The 16882-nt window shown below is 46.9% G+C and overlaps 1 protein-coding gene across 5 annotated transcripts; it reads left to right on the forward strand.

Moving 5' to 3' along the window:
• The first annotated feature begins 329 nt into the window (after positions 1 to 329).
• On the forward strand, positions 330 to 16516 carry C4H14orf28 (chromosome 4 C14orf28 homolog). 5 transcript variants are annotated; one of them, XM_039538154.1, is made up of 6 exons: positions 346 to 463; positions 1069 to 1244; positions 3377 to 3901; positions 6597 to 6686; positions 9760 to 9894; positions 10937 to 12310. In XM_039538154.1, exons 1-6 carry the CDS (start codon positions 425 to 427, stop codon positions 11040 to 11042), a joined length of 1071 nt encoding a protein of 356 aa, XP_039394088.1. In that variant the 5' UTR covers positions 346 to 424; the 3' UTR covers positions 11043 to 12310. The 5 variants fall into 5 exon arrangements, with proteins under 5 accessions (XP_039394089.1, XP_039394088.1, XP_039394087.1 ...); XM_039538153.1 differs by lacking the exon at positions 10937 to 12310 and adding an exon at positions 10779 to 10928; XM_039538152.1 differs by lacking the exon at positions 10937 to 12310 and adding an exon at positions 16065 to 16516 and having other exon boundaries at positions 349 to 463.
• The last annotated feature ends 366 nt before the right edge of the window (positions 16517 to 16882 follow it).

Here is a 16882-nt window from a genome sequence, read left to right on the forward strand (position 1 = left end):
CCACAGCCCCACCCTCGCCCATTAGCCCCGCCCACGTCTCTCTATTCCCCCCGCGCCCACAGCCCCGCCCAGCCCCGGCCCCCGTTCGCACAGTCCCCGCAGCCTGTAGCCCCGCCCCTCACCCAATAGCCCCGCCCACGTCTCTCTATCGTCCCGTGCCCACAGCCCCGCCCCTCGCCCATTAGCCCCGCCCACGTCTCTCTATCGTCCCGCGCCCACAGCCCCGCCCCGCCCTGCCCCCCGTTCGCACAGTCCCCCGCAGCCTGTAGCCCCGCCCAGTCCCTCTAGCCCCGCCCCTCCCCGCTTCAGCCCGTCCCGGGGCGGGGCCTGGTGACGCAGGAGGCGGGGTCGCTCCGTAATAACAAGCGGCGGCGGCGGCGGGGGGCCTGGCCGGGCCGTGCGGCGGGCTCGGGCCGTGGGGTAGATGTGGCGGCCGGGGGGGCGCTCGGCGCGGCCGGCCCAGGTACGGGGAGCGGCCTAGGCCCAGGCCTGGCCCGGGCGGGCCCGTGGCGGTGGGTGGGACCCGCCGGGGAGGGACCCCTGGAGGCTGAGGGGTGGGGGGAGGAGCACCCATGGGGCTGGTGGCACCTGGTGGGGTGCAGACCGCCTGTGGGGGCACCCGTGGGGCTGGGGAGCCTGTGGGGGCACCCGTGGGGGCTGGGGAGGAGCCTGTGGGGGCACCTGGTGGGGTGCAGACCGCCTGTGGGGCACCCGTGGGGCGGGCGGGGAGAGCCTGTGGGGGCACCCGTGGGGCTGGTGGCACCTGGTGGGGTGCAGACTGCCTGCAGGGGGCACCCATGGGGGTGGGGGAGAAGGACCCATGGGGTTGTGGGGTGGGCTGGTGGCACCTGGTGGGGTGCAGATAGCCCGTGGGGGCACCCATGGGGTTGGGGGAGGTAGCCTGTGGGGGCACCCATGGGGGCTGGGGGGGGACTGCTGGTGGTGGGTGGGGTTACCACAGGGCTTGTTGTGGGGAGAACCTTGTGATCCTTCCCCCTGCGCTGCCTCCACTGGGCCGGGTGGCTGCTGCCCTGATGGCCCCTTCCCTGTGCCTGATCCTTTCCGCAGCTGAACTCTGCAAGAGGTGACCTTGCCCTGGCTCTGAGGCAGAGCCCAGGGCCATCCCATGGGTCCAGCTCTGCAGAGCTCCTCTCGTTCGAGTCACAGCCTGGCCTGGCAGCGCCCCTGCGAATGGGAGGCGCACACCTGTTGCCGACGGGCGCTGGTGGTGAGAGCTGGGAAAGGTACAGGCAGGCGGGTTGTTTGCTCCCTCCTGGCATTGTTAGCACCCTGTGAGCAGCATGGCGCTTCGGCCCAAGTGAGGTGGTGGGCCCTGCGCAGAACCCCAGGGAGAGAGCAGCTTCCCCTGCCTGTTGGGTCCCCAAGAGCTAATGCTGCAGATCAGCTTCTGGCAGAAACAAGCAGTTGCCCCTGAGCAGTAGTGATAGGGGAGATGTTGTGACACTTAGGAGTGTTTCTGTCAATGTGTCTGAGCTTTTGAACTGTCTCAGGTCCCTGTGTTCTCTCTGTTTTCTATCCCCATCCCCCTGTTTCTCCTCCACGTCTTTTGCTTTGTCATCATTTGGCCTGTACTTTCTACCCTAGTCAAGCTGTAATGGCAGAGAACATTGGGTCTAAATAACCAAGCAAAGTTCATGTACTGAAGAGTAATGGACTTGTGCTGAGTTTCTTGGTTATAATTAACTGATGCCTTACTGTTTAAATAGTCTGTAGTTTTAGTCTACATTATTTTCCTACCCTGAAGCCAGAAATGATGATCTACATTTCTCTTGTCTTTATAGAGACATAACTTGAAATAAAAGCCTAAAGAAAATGACTTTGCTAGAAACTGTATATGGTGGCATAGGGGCTCAACTCTCTTCCCAGATGAAAAATGGATGTCTTTAGTCTAGAAGACTAAAATGCTTTTGAGTTTGGAAGTCTTAAGTTTCAACGTGCAAGGAGCCACAAAAAGCCTTAGGCAATAACTATGGTAAAACCTAAATATTAAACATGACACTTTTCTTCCCTGGAGAAAAAGCCTTGTATCTGTAGCCTGATGTAGGTGTTTTTATTAAGTACAGTAGAACATCAGAGTTGCGAACTGACCAGTCAACCGCACACCTCATTTGGAAATGAAAGTGCACAATCTGGCAGCAGCAGAGACCAAAAAAGCAAATACAGTACAGTACTGTGTTAAACAAAAACTAAAAAAATCAAGGGAAATCAGCTTTTTTTCTTCTGCATAGTAAAGTTTCAAAGCTGTACTAAGTCAATATTCAATTGTAAACTTTTGAAGAAACAAACAACGTTTTGTTCAGAGTTATGAACAACCTCCGTTCGGAGGTGTTCATAACACAGGTTCTACTGCAAATGCTAGTGTTTCCTAAAGGGTTACAAAACTCTAAACACTGGTTCATTCTGGACTATACTTTATCAACAATGTATTGTCATTTCACTGTCTAGAGCACTGAATGGTTCAGAATTCAAATGCAGCATTACCTAGCACAGGGGTTCTCAAACTGGGGGTCGGGACCCCTCAGGGAGTCGTGAGGTTATTACATGGTGGGGGGGGGGGGGGGTTGCGAGCTGTCAGCCTCCACCTCAAACCCCGCTTTGCCTCCAGCATTTATAATGGTGTTAAATATATAAAAAAGTGTTTTTAATTTATGAGGGGGGTGGCACTCAGAGGCTTGCGTTGTGAAAGGGGTCACCAGTACAAAAGTTTGAGAACCACTGACCTAGCATGTTGTGAAAATCAGACATTGGGCCAAAAAGACCCTTTCTATGGTGTTTAAGACAGATATGCCCTAGTCACATATTCAGAGATTCCTTATAAACTGATTTCAAAGTTACTTTCAGCTTAACTAAGCTAGGCTGAGTGTAACTGCCTCACATTTCTCTGAGGTAACTGTCCTCTAAAGTAACATATATAGTTTGGTGACAAACAGTGGGCAGCGACTAACCACAGATTATATTCAGCAAGAAAACACTTCTTGTGCCAGCCAGTCAGCCCGCCAGGACTCTAGGGGAGATAACAGCATCCTTTATATGTGAGTGACTCATCCCTTCTTGCAGACTGAATCTCTCAAGGTACAGCTTAATGCCTCCAATGCCCACTCATGCTTTAAAATTAATCACTAAGACTTTCTTTAGTAAAGACCCGTAATTAGCTGGGTCAGATGGAAAGAAACCTATATCTAAACTAGGGAAATCTCAAAGCCATTTGATTTTTAGCAGGGGCTGCTCCTAACTGTTAGCACTTAAATTGTTGATTTTAAGTTCTGGTCCACTCACTGTGTATTCGAAGTGTGTGCCTGTTCCAAAACGGAATGCTCTTGGTACAATATATTAATAATTTTTCTCTTAATTGCAGGATGAAGACACTGTTTGAGGAGATCAAAGCATCAATTAAAAATAATTATGATCCAGATCGCTCATTTTGGAGGCCTGTGCTCCCTTGGGGAGGGGTTTTTACTATCAAAGCCGGCCGGAAAGCTGTATCTTGCACACCACTTTATGTTGAAATAAATCTGAAAAATACTTGCACTATAGATGGATTCTTGATGTTGTTGTATGTCATTCTGCATGAAAATGAACACTTCCCCAAGGAGCTCTCCCTTCATTTAGGTAGAGAGTTTGTCGACTACTTTCTTTACTTAATGGACTCCTATAATTTTACAACGGTGAAGCTGCTTTGGATTTGGGACAAGATGGAGAAGCGACAGTATAAATCTGAAGTTCACAAAGCTTCACTGGAAATCGATTTATTTGGAAATGAGCACGATAACTTTACAAAGAATCTAGAAAGTCTCATGTCTACCATTCAAGAGAGCTACTGTTCAAATTCAAGTTGTCCAACTCGTATGCAGGAAGATCTGCAGAGAACAATTAACATAAAGTAAGTTGCTGCAAATGCTGGCATGCAATTGTGATGAAACAAACTTCTTCAAAGGGGGCTGCAACTCTGGTTTTTAAGAGATCAGTATTACCTGTCGAAGTGCCTTTATCAGCTAGAATACATCTATGGGTGTATGTATCTGTAGCAAATATGTACACCCTGTGTACTCAAATCATTCCTCCTAAGATCTTGCTGTAGAAGACTTAGAAACGAGCCCTTCTGGCCTAGGGTTGGCTGACAGTGATTAAAAAGAATATTGCATTAATTGCAGCAGAGCATGTCTCTAATATTCTATGCTGCAGTGCTAAAATGTAATTGCTTTTGATGCTCACTGATTCAGTGGAAGTGTTGGCTTGGAGAGCTGTTTAACAAATACTTCTGGGTTGGGCTTTCTTCCCTCTCTGCTTGGAGCATGTGATATGAAAATTGCTCTCTTGCATTTGTAGCTGTTGACTTATTGTGACTAAGAACTCTCCAGAGGTGCCTGTCATTCATGCTGGTCCTCATACTACAGATTAACACTTGCAAAGTAAATTACCTGCCTAAAATGGATTGTTTGTTTCACAGTAAAGAATAAATGTAGAACAGCAACAGTACTGTTGGTTTGTCCTGTCCCAATACTAAAACTAGTAAATGTCCCCAGTAGCTAGGTGGAGTTGACCTTTGCAGTTATACCTAGAAATTAACAGAGGGAGGTTCAAATGGACAAAAGCAGCAGGGAGAGTGAGTCTCAAAGTTGAGCATCCTTCACAGAAAAATTGCTGTTGGCAGCTCCATGTCTCAGATGGAGGGACTCTAGCACCTCTGACTGGAACTGGGGCAATAGGTTGCTGGGGGAGAGGTACTTTTTCAGGCAACAAGTTCCTGAACCACTGAGGATACCCTCAGATGCTGGAGTAATGTGCCTCTATCTTGAAACTCTAAATTACATTATTAAGCAAGTTGTTGCATTCTCTGCTCCAGTTTTAGTAGTCTCAACGTGTACCCAAGTCCAGAATATATTACATTAAAACATAGTACGTCTGACGGGCGGGGGGACTAAGAATTGAGTCTTGGAGAAAATGCAGGAAGACCTTCATTCCTTAATGAAGTACATTAGGCCAAAACACAAATCTCTGGGGTTATGAATTCTGTTGACCTGCTCAGAATGATCACTGAAAGAGCTAGAAATGTAGTTTTACTACCTGACTCTCAAATCTGTCTAGCAGAAACTTTGAGAGCTCTTGCTGCATCAGTGGTACCAGTATGAATTATGATCAGTGATTCTTCACCCTCCTCTACTGGAATCCTGTCTACTTCTGCCATGAAGGTTTTTATACTAGCAGCTGATGCAGATGAGTTAAAGTTACAACTGCAGCATATTGACCACATGGTAAGGCACAGGGCTCTCTGCTACAACTTCATAACTTCTCTCTCTTGCAGATTGTGGTGTTTGCTTTCATGGGCTTGAAAGTCTGTGGGACTTGGATACTTCAGGTTTTGAATTTTTACCCTTTCACTGCAGGCATTGTGCATCAATGAAAGCATTTTTCCAACATGTAGTGTTTAATTTCTTAGCTGGTCAGGTCATGTTGCACCCCCTTACTCTGCTTAATGGTGACCCAACTGCTTTGTAACTGTCCTGTCCTTGAATTACAGCGCTGTACCTGCAAGATGTTAATTTCATACAGCAATAAGTGTAGCAATTAAGGCTTTGTTTCCATCATTCTTTGATTTAATAGTTGGGTGAAAAATCACCATGCAAATAACAGGTTCTGTAAACTTTTTTTGAGAGGTAGAAGACAAATTTGACTACTCCCCTCATGCCAAGGATGAGCTTTTAATGACTGGATCTGTTTCTGAGGCAATAGTAGTTTAGGTTTAATACCTTCCATACAAGAGACTTTCAGCTGCTTGCTATTTTAAAGTTGACTTTTTAACAGTGGACTCTTACAACATTAGTGCTGCAACCTAGGAGACCACTACCTTCTAAATATACACTGCTTCTGCAGTGAGGCATGCCAGCTAATCAATGAAGCCTTTCTGGCTGGGTTTAAGGTAGTTCTCTCATGCTGTTTTAAAAACAAAAAAACCCTGTGCTCAATGATTGTACTGTGAAAATGAACATGGTGCTGAATAGTCCGTAAAGATACCTTTTAGGTCTATATTTGAAATATGTGATAAGTCAACCAAGCATCAGCCCTCCTGTCTATACTCTGTTCTATATTTCATACATTTCGTCTGAGTAAGATATTTGGACTACCTGACTCTACACAAACACCAGGGAGGAAGGGAAAGGAAGGTCTGATGGACACTCATGTGGGTGATCCTAGAGTACAGAATAGGACAGAGCCTTTTGGCTTCATTGTGCAGTACCTGTCACTGTTACGATACATTCGTTCATGGCAAGATGAGATCAGGTTTAGCTGACTGCATTAGCTGAAAGACTTGAATCTCAACAGCAGAGTTCTCAATATGGCAGTCCTGTTCAGGAGAAGTTGGTTTGGTGTTTAAGTTAAACATTGAAAACATTTATTTGCTCTGAAATAGCTTGGTTCTTGGACAAGAAACAGCATTGTAAAGACTTTTTCATGGGCTGATTGATTTTTTGTTTGCATTGAGTTTAGGGATTACTCTTTATATATCGTTGTGGTTAAATTATTTTATACTGTGCAAGTACAGAATAAATCTGATCAAATGTCCCTAACTATTTCAGTCCTCCCCAAGAAATTCCTCATGGAGACTTGATTCAGCGGGCAGTAGATGAATTATTCTGTTCCAAGATAGAGCTGTGTGAACAGTATGGGTAAGTGCATAATAGATCTGAAAGTGTGTGTTTGCTGTCACAGAGGGTGCATGGTCTGTTAGCCTGTTTGCACTTGCTCACTGCCAAACAAAACTTTCCCCTAGGATTGAAATGTTCTGTGCTTGGTCTCAGCCCAAACATGCTGACCTGTGTGGCTTCCCCTCCATATCTGCCTGCACAACATAGTGGGCAGAACAGTCTGGAGAGGGGGTGAGGGGAAACAAGGGTGCTGTAAGGATTAGTTGGCCAAGGAGAATCTGAGGTTCTGGATCTGAGAGGCTTGTGTGGGAGGGGAAAATCCGGGGGAAATTTTTGGACTAAGTTTGGGGGGAGGGATGAGATTGCAGAATGGGAAGAGCAAAACAGACAGTGGGGGATTGAGTCAGCAGAATGCTAGAGGCATTGCCATGTTCTTACAACTGGGTTCAGCTAAGTGGATCCAAGAGCCCAGGACGAGGTGGGATGTGGGCTAGGAGGACGCATGCCAAACCAGCTTCAGAACCGCGTTCTCGGAGTTGGTGTTATAGTGTGCACTCGGCACCAGAGTGCCTCCTTGTGGCAAAACCAGACATCGCAGGCCAGGCACTTAATCATTACATCTCAATCCTTTCCCTGTCAGCGGGGAGGCCCCAAGCACTGGTCGGTGTCCCTTGGTTCCTCCTGTTCTCTGCCTGCAGCATGTAGTAGGCTAGTTTCCTGTGGGCTGTAAGACTTGAGTCTAATTTCAGTTGTTAGGTTTAGCGTACAGGTGCTGGTGGCCTGTGATGTACAGAGATCGGACTAGATGAGCTGGTGATTCCTTCTGGCCTTGAAGTCTATAATTCTGCCTCAGTTTCCCTCTTCTGCTAGACCAATCACCATCTAGCCACTTGCTGATTCTTTATGACCTCAGTGCTCTGGCCAGGTTAGTAGCAGTCCTTTCCCCTCTTAAGTGTTAGTCCTCTACCTCAGGTGGCCCCTTGCCCTAGGTGAGGGGAGCACGGTCCCTGGCCTCTCTGAGCATGGCCCACTTGTTGAAGGCCTTATGAAGTCATCTCGCTGGGTTTGGCAGGGGAAGCGAGGCCTGCGCAGTCCTCGGGGTTCCAGGCCAGGGACACGGCATGAAGTGGTTGGCACTGCTCTCTCACCTCATCTCTGGCCTGTTCCCTACTGGACCTCTGAGTCAGAGCCAGGGGTCTCCTCTTCTAGAGGATCTCGTTTCCTGAGCCGTTTCTCCCCAGTGTGTTGCTGTAGGCACCTGCTCTCAGTGGCTCCTCAGTCTCTAGCAGCTGCTGGGCTGGGTTTCAAATCATCCTTCTGACTTCCATCCTCAAGATGAGTCGTCATCCCATCCCTCCCCCACCCCACCACCCCCGACTCCTGGAGCTGGGGTTTCAGACAGTCCCTCTCTGTCTGTCCCCTTAAGGCAGTCACTATCTCCCTCCTTCAGACACGAGTCCCCTCAACTCTCCTCCTGGATCTGGGACTATGGTTCAGGTTTGTAATACCCTCCCTGAAACAGGAGAGGACACAGCCACCTCCCCCTGCCCTCCACACAGCCGCTCCTGGAGCTAGGGTTATAACCTGGGCACCTTCTTTCAGCTTGCCCTTATCCCCCGTTAGTCCCCAGGCTCCAAGGGCTTAGCAGGCCGGTCGTGTCCTGCTGATGACTCCCTTGTTATGAAGGAAGAGGCAGCATATAAACAGGTCCCCCTGCTAAAGGTCCTGCCCGTTGGCTGGGAGAGAGCAGAGCCTTGTCCTGCCCACTTTGCAAGGCTTCTCGGCCCAGGCCTGTGATGAAACAATAATGGGGATTTCCTCCCAGCCACTACTTATTCACGGGACCGTATCCTCTCTCCCAGTATCTCTGAGGCCTTTGCACATCCAACCTCCTAAAAAATCTTAAGGGCCATGATGTGATGGCGGGGTGCTGACTCCTCACACCACTACCTTTTAGGGGACAGATCACCCCAGTGCAGGAGGTCTTTGGCATTGTCCCTTTGTAGACCTAGGCCATAGTTGTCCCTTGTCTCCCTCCACTGAGACACCTCCGTGTCTGCTGTGTATTTTGCATACATCACTGCTGACCAGTACCAGAGGCCCCTTTAAAATCCCAGTTAAAGGGGGTAACTAGCAATGGTGAGGTATCTGGGCTCCTGCTGCACCAAGTGCCACCATTGCATTTAACAGCAGTATTGCCTCAGATTACCAAAGAGGCTCTGGACCCTTGTAGTAGCATTAGCAAAGGTGCCTAAGGCAGTGAGGTGCCCAGCTCCTGCTGACTTTCAGTGAGATGTGGCACCTCGTTCCCTAGGGCACCTGAAAATCCCACCACCAGACGACTGCTTGGTTCAAGCAGTAAGTTGGTGAGCAAATAGTAAACTGGCTAGTGTCCTCTGCATTTACTGTGAATTATTGTTGCTCCTTGGCCTGAGCTGTTAGCCATTCTTCTGGACGGAGCTGGGTTGTTTCCCTTAGGAGAGTGTGTTGACATGAGTTTGGTATCTTTGGTGCTGTGTCTATTCACAAAGAATGTACCCAAAGTCCTGTTTTCCTGAGCAGAGCAGGAACAAACAGCCACCAATTTTCTTGCTTGCTATTTCCAAGGCTGCCTCTCCATCCAGTCTTGTGCCCAAAGGAGCTCTGTCTCTGTACCCTCTGAGCCATGCTCACAGCTGCTTCACTGTGTCAGAGGCAGAAAGCCAATCAGTTCCCTGGGAACCTCCTCGGACCGCATGAAGTGGCTGCTGATTGGCTTTTTATGTGTCCCAGCGCGTTGGGCAGCGGCTTCTATTGGGTCCAGTTGTCATACTCCATAAAGGAGGTGAGTTGCTGCTTCCTGTAGCCTGAATGAAGAATAGCCAGCAGGCCCATCAGCTTTCACAGGTCTGTGATTGCCTGTGGATCAGAGACACACATGATGACAGCCATTAACACCTTCCCGCATAATATAAACAAACCAAATTCTAATACAAGACAAAACCTGCCCTAAAGAAGTGTACACCTACAATCATGTCTGGATGTGAAATAAAACCTGTTTAATTGTACTGCTTGCCAAGTGAAATAATTGCCGTTTCTACTTCTCTACTTGCAGGTGTGATGGGTTAAGAGAGTTCACGCAGAGAGTTTTCTACCATGGGGCACCACCTTTTGTTGTTTTAAATATGCAGCAATGGAAGCCAGAAGAACTGGCATACGTACCATATCATTTGGATTTATCTGATCACAAGTAAGTATTTTAAAACTATATTTAACAAGGCAAACAGCTTCTCTTCACTTCACGGTTTCAGGAGGAGTCCAATAATCCTTTTGAATAATCTGCAAAGGAAAGGGTTTTGTTTTTTTTAGAGTCAGTAATCATGAAGCAGTATGGACAGGTTTCAGAGTAGCAGCTGTGATAGTCTGTGTCCGCAAAAAGAACAGGCGTGGCACCTTAGAGACTAACTAATGTATTTGCGCATAAGCCCACGAAAGCTTATGCTCAAATTTGTTAGTCTCTAAGGTGCCACAAGGACTCCTGTTCTTTTTGAAGTATGGACAGTCATGCTCACTGTCAATTTCTTTTAACTTCTTATTGTCAAAATCCTTTTAGAACAATTGTTTGGTTTCAGAACCAGCCTTCCTATTTTCTAGTAATAAAGTGTTGAAAATACATCAAACTGCAGGTATTTCAAATGCAATATTACAGGACTTAGCATTTTGATATACAGGATTCAATTGAGACCCAGTTAAGCATCAGAACTTTGAATTCAAACGTTACTTCCTTAGCATGCCTGACAAGGAGAAAGTGAAGGGTGATGTGACTGTCATAGAGGAGCAAGGAAGGAGACTGAGCTCCCCCTTCCCTATTTACCCATAAGATTCACAACCGAGCCCCCCAGGTAGGCCCCATTTCCTGCCTTCAGATGTGGGGGGAGCTCAGAAGAGTAGAGAAAAGGTGGAAGTAAGACAGGGGTTACTAGCAAACACTACGGGGATAGACTGAGGGCCTCAGCCCCTCCCCCCCTCCACACAAGGTACTGGGTGTCTGTGGTGGTGGAAGGGGAAGGGAGAGGCCCCTTGTACACAGCGGAAAAAACCTGCTCTCACCCCTCCTTGATGATGTGCTAGCAGGAGAGAAGTGCTCAGCTTCCTGGCAAAGGGGGAGAATAGAAGCAAAGCAGCAGCGTATCAGAGGATTGTGAAGAGTGGTGGAGCTGTGGGCTGGGCCATCCCCCAAAGGCACTGTTGACACAGCAGGATGGGACTAGCTTTCCTCCTCTTCCTTTAAGGAGCTACGGGTTGATCCATGCCTCCAGTCTCCCCAGAAGACTGCAAGAGTCGGCTGAACCGTGGGCTGCTGCTCCTGCCCCTCTGAACTCACTGGCAGTGCAGTAGTGGGGGACCTGCTGGGAAGCTAGGAAAGGGAGTGAACATTGGATCCTGGAGGCTCACAGAGCAGCAGCTGTGCCGATCAGCGCCTCATCCCCTTCCCCATCTGTGGAAGTTGTAGCAAGTGGCCCAAGCAGCACTAGGATAGGGATATCGATACTGCTGAGGGGAGTGGCAGGGAATGGGAGAGGTGTTTTGCCCCCTGCTCGCTGATGAACATAGGCAGTGGTGAAAGGAGCAGAGGGTGGTGTATGAGCTAGCCTGGAGGCAGCTAGAGTTGAGTGCAGCACAGAGGGGAACAGCAGCGGGCCTTGCAGTTTCTCTATCTCAAACACTGGTGATGGATGGTCAGTGGACAGAAACCACAAAGAAGGGGGAACAGGGCAATGTACAAACCAAGGAATCCGAGTCCAGAGGAGACTCGGTGGATATGGGGATGACTAGTACAATAGTGGAACAGATTAATTCCAGTTTAGGTGTGGTGCTGGCAACCCATTTCAGCAAGAAAAATTAACACACAGTGGCTATCCCAATGAACCAGCAGCAGCCATTAGACGCGGACTTAAGAATGATCAGCATTGAGGTGGACATGCAGGGGTGGCAGCCTGAGAGTCTCAAGTCAAAGAATTGACACAAACGGGAAGATCTGAAAAATAGGGGCTGCAAGAAAAGTATGAGTATTCTAGGACTGCTGGAGAGGGCGGGAGGAAAATTCATAGAGTCCTGTGAAATATGGATCCCTGAAGCTCTGACTCTGACAGTCAAATCAAGATTGAAAGGGCACACTGCATCAGGATATGGGCACACAACAGGAATTCAGCTAGACCACATTGTCATAGTACATTTATATAGTTAGATGCCAGGTTTCAATTCTCGAGCCAGCCAGTTCTTAGTGTGTGTGCGCAATGTGCCTCAGGTGGCATGTGACCAGGATACATCACCAAATTTGGTCTGCTGGTTGGTGAGCGGAGAGCAACCATGTATCCTTCTATCAAGATTGTTCCATAGCTGTACAGAGGAAAAGGGTGAATTTATGAAAATCTGCAAGCAGCTTCAGGGGGGAGAAAACAACTTTACAGATTCCTGGCAAATCCTAAAATTAAAATATATATAAAAATAAATGGGAGTTAAAATCTACTTTCTACATGTGTGAGGTGGCCCAGAAGTTCCTGACCTCAGTGCTGGAACCAAATGTAGTAGACCAAGAAATAGCAAATGCTTAGATTCAAGTTGACAGAACAAGGAGTAATGGTCTCAAGTTGCAGTGGGGGAGGTCTAGGCTGGATATTAGGAAACAGTATTTCACTAGGAGGGTGGTGAAGCACTGCAATAGGTTACCTAGGGAGGTGGTGGAATCTCCTTCCTTAGAGGATTTTAAGGCCTGGCTTAATGAAGCCGTGGCTGGGTTGATTTAGTTGGTGTTGGTCCTGCTTTGAGCAGAGGGTTGGACTAGATGACTTGCTGGGGTCCCTTCCAACCCTGATAGTCTATGATTCTAAGTTAAATGTCTCAATTGCAAACTTTCTAACCCCCAGGAAGAGGAATTTTCTACTATAATAAAAGATGTAAAAATTAAGGAAACGCAAGCTAAGCTTAATCAGTATATAGATATTGTGTATTTCCTCGATTAGCAAAACAGTACCAACTTTAGTGGCAAATCAACATGTTTTATTATAACTATGACTCAACCTTTATGAAAATCAAAAGTACAAACGTAATATGATTAAAAATCTGATTTAAAAGAAGGGTTCTTGCTTCGTGATTTAAATTGCCAATTTAAATTAAGCCACCCTGCTTGAATGTAATATAATACAATATAGAACATGTCATAACAAAAATGCTGCCTCATGGGCAGAAGTTCATACAACTTTTTTGTATTAGGAAAGTTAAGTCATGTTCAGCAAATAATGGTACAGCAGTTAGTGTATGGTTATGTTATAAGTAGGGATCATATGGGATGTGGGTGCAGGGAAACTCTCAAGCAAATACTGCATAGATACAAGATCCAGGGGTTATGGGGAGAGGAAGCTGGGGTATTGGTAAAGACAATGCTCCCTCTGTTGAGAAATGGTTAAAGACTCAGGAACAGTCTGGTTCTCCTGGAATGTAAGGGGATTAAGCCTTCCACTAAAACAATACCAAATGACTGCTTTTAAAAAAGCTAGTGGTGGGACTGCTTCAGAAAACTTAACCTAAAAGAATTAAAGGGAAGGGATGTCCCATAGCTATGGGCTCTCTCTCCACTCCCGTAAGAGCGGGGTGTGTGTATATAAGTAAACAAGGAGGGTGGGAATGTAAGAGGATTAAAACAGTTTCAGATGGTGTATTGAGGGGTAACTGTGTTACAAGATGTAGCATACCCCAAATGAGGAGGCTACTCCCTTCTTCAGTAACACTTGAATTATTGCAGTAGTTCAGAAGTCATGGGCAATTAGGATTGCCAGTTTTGATTGGATGGAGCTGTGGAGGTTTCATTACATGACAATCTTTAAAGATTCATCTTCCATTCCTGGAGACATCAGGACAGTCCTGGAGGGTTGGTAACCCTGTGTGCAATGGGGGCATGCAACCAACTCTTGTCTTAACCCAATGGTGATAGATTACCAAGTAGGCAATAAGCTGTTTTAAAAAAAAATCAAAGAACAGCATCACCCTGATATACAGAACAGGATGTGATGAATAGTTGGGGGGTTTTACATCTTCAGGGACTTTACTTTTGCTTCTGAAATTGCCATAACATGCTAAATAGATTTAATGAAATCTTTAAACGTTAATGAAGTTGTTATAATCCTTAGTGTTAGAATCTCTCTCTTTAACCATGTGTCTCTTTGTGAAAAGAAATCACAACTCCGAAAGAAGCTGGAGTTTTAGAAATCTATTGCTAAAAGACAAATATTTTGTGAATAAAATGCAAAACTGTTGATTATATTGAAGGAAAATCCCTGATAGGATAGACCTTGGGGAGTACTTTAAAGCAGTAATCAGGTGACAGTTAGTGGAAAAAGAGAGAGACCGACAAAAACCAACCAAAGGAAAACCAGGCTGCTTTATAGGAGCAAATCGACAGTTTGCAGAAGCAACCTAATATGGCTAAGGGCTTGGCTACACTTACAAATTTGCAGCGCTGCAGCAGGGTGTGAAAACACACCCTCTCCAGCGCTGCAAATTGCGGCGCTGCAAAGCGCCAGTGTGGTCAAAGCCCCAGCGCTGGGAGCGCGGCTCCCAGCGCTGTCCGTTATTCCCCACAGGGAGGTGGAGTACGGACAGCGCTGGGAGAGCTTTCTCCCAGCGCTGGTGCTTTGACTACACTTAGCGCTTCAAAGCGCTGCCACGGCAGCGCTTTGAAGTGTAAGTGTAGCCAAAGCCTAATAGTGCAGCTTTATGGCATGAGCTTTAAAACTAACATTAGAAACATTGATAATAGCAAAACCCAGGCAGCTCTCCTGTGTGCCAAGCAAAGGTTCTCTGACCGGGGCACAAGTCAGGCAGACTGCTAGCCAGACTGATCTCTACTAGAAGAGACCGAACTAACTGCTGCTAGGTCATGGTCCTGCTGAGAGTTTCTAGTGTGCATAGCTGTCACAGCACCACCTACTCAGGCTACTTGTGAGCTAGCCATGCCTCAGTTTCCCCTCAGGAGGGATTTACTGCCACACCCAAGTCTTTTTCTGGGCACAGTTTTATTCAAATATAAAAATTAGACAAAACATAAACAGAAGTAGTTCTGTTGACCCTGGGCTACGGGGCCTGAAGACTTTTCTTCTCAGTGCTAAAAAGAGAATACCTGCTACACTACCCTACCTCTCCTCCTGTCCTTATGCTTCAGGGCCTACTGCAGAAGCACATCTCCTCTCAGCTGAGTTTTCTCAGCCCTGATCCCTTGCCAGCTGGCTCTGATGATTGAACAGGGCTTGCTGGCTTCAGGCCCTGAAGAAGCAGACAACCCTCTCAGTGTATAGTATCAGAGGGGTAGCCGTGTTAGTCTGGATCTGTAAAAGCAACAAAGAATCCTGTTAGTCTATAAGGTGCCACAGGATTCTTTGTTGCTTTCTCAGTGTATAGTAAACTACCTGAGTTTTGGAGTAAGCATCACTTGAAGGCCACATGGGACCAAAGCACTAACTTTTTTTGCCTGCCTGTATTAAAATGCCATGCTCAATGGAGTCATAGATGTTACACCAGGGGTGTCCAAAGGGAGGGCAAAGAAAAAAGGCCAAAGAAACACACACACCAGACCAAGGCCCGGGGGTACCGGAGCCGCGCGGCGGGCCTGGCGCGGGACTGCCGCAGGCGGGTCTGCTCGGGCAGCGCCTCCATCAGCGCGGCAGCGGCAGTCGAGCCGGCCGGGGCGGCGGACTTGGCGCGTCATTGCCGCGGCGGCTCAGCGCGAGCTCAGGAAAGACGGGACCCGCCGCAGTCAGCTGTCGCGCAGGTCCTCAGGTCGGCTTGGTTGCTGCTCCGCAGGATGGCATGGGCGCGGTACCGTCCCGGCTCGGCCCGGTGGACGCCGGCATGGCATGCGGCGGAGCTCAACCGAGCCGCGGCGGCCAATAAAAAAAAACCGCGGGCCGCAGTTGGCCCGCGGGCCGTAGTTTGGACACCCCTGTGTTACACTATACCATTTCTATTAGCTCATTCATTCCTTCTTCCCTGCCAATGCACAACTTTCCTCTACCACCTAACTCAGCAGCAACCCACTCCAGATTGATTTTGAAAGTTATTTTAATGCTTTTTCTTATACTAATTTGGAGTGAAGGGGACAGAAAATAAGCCTTTTCTGAAGGTCAGACTAGCACTATGATCTGATCTTGCAACAGACCCTTGCTGTCACCCTTGCTCCAGGAATTGCTCAAATGGACATCAGGCACCTGGGGCAAGAAAACAGCTCACTTAGAGGAGCCAAAGGCAATGCTGGCTTCTCTCTACAACTATTTATAAGACAACTAAACAGTAGCATTCTTCTTTTGCATTTACTGCCAAAAAGAGCATGTTTGTGATGGTTACATCTCTGTTTGCCTTAATTTGCAGGTACTTATTGGAAGGTGCCACATTGTTTAATAAAGAGGAGCATCATTATTCTGCAGCTTTCCAGATTGATGGGTATTGGATACACTATGATGGCCTCAGAAATGTCAACTTAATTTTGTTAAATAAACCCCCAGAATTTCTTCTTTTGTCATCTCTAGTTTATATTAGAGCAGCAGAGAATAAATGACATATCTAGACTATGGATACAAAGTTAAATCACGTTCCCTTCTCTGCCACCAATGCTGGCCATCCCAAATGGAGGTCTATATTTTATGTATACTTGGTATCCAAGAAAAGAGTAGAACTACAGTAGTTCTGGTATTGTATCATCCAATGCTTACTATAGGTAAAAAATTGAAATTGGAAACACTATGCAATTTTTTAAAACATTTATTGAGCTATTTTTATACAGGCACATTTTTATGCTACAATAAAAAAGCAAAAACCAAGAATGGTTGTATCCTTTGTTTCTTTATTAATATTTCAAAGTAGATAGAAAAATCATATGTGATCATGTAAATGAAAGTATCTTAATGCACAAACAAGGCAAGTAGAATTAAGGTTGCACAGACCATCTTCTGGCACTTCATAAGTGCTTGACTTCATGGCCTAAAACCATTTTAACATAGGAAATATTTTTAAAAAAAACCTAAATAAACCTAAGTTCTTACAACATAAATAAGTATCAGTCGTTGAATGCCAATTCTACCTGTCGTCAGTAGCATCTGAGCCATAGAGCAACATGCATCACTCACTGAAAGGGTGGATTCTGTATGCATGAGTAGCCCCATTTTACAGACAGTATGGCTGAGCAGATA

This window comes from Mauremys reevesii, linkage group 4 (assembly GCF_016161935.1).
Source record: "Mauremys reevesii isolate NIE-2019 linkage group 4, ASM1616193v1, whole genome shotgun sequence".
Classification (NCBI taxonomy): domain Eukaryota; kingdom Metazoa; phylum Chordata; order Testudines; family Geoemydidae; genus Mauremys; species Mauremys reevesii.

Coding starts and splice junctions, on each gene's coding strand:
- C4H14orf28 (XM_039538152.1), top strand. CDS start 425: ATGTGGCGGCCGGGGGGGCGCTCGGCGCGGCCGGCCCAG. Junction 3,902..6,596: donor CAGAGAACAATTAACATAAA/GTAAGTTGCTGC, acceptor TAACTATTTCAG/TCCTCCCCAAGAAATTCCTC. Junction 6,687..9,759: donor GAGCTGTGTGAACAGTATGG/GTAAGTGCATAA, acceptor CTCTACTTGCAG/GTGTGATGGGTTAAGAGAGT.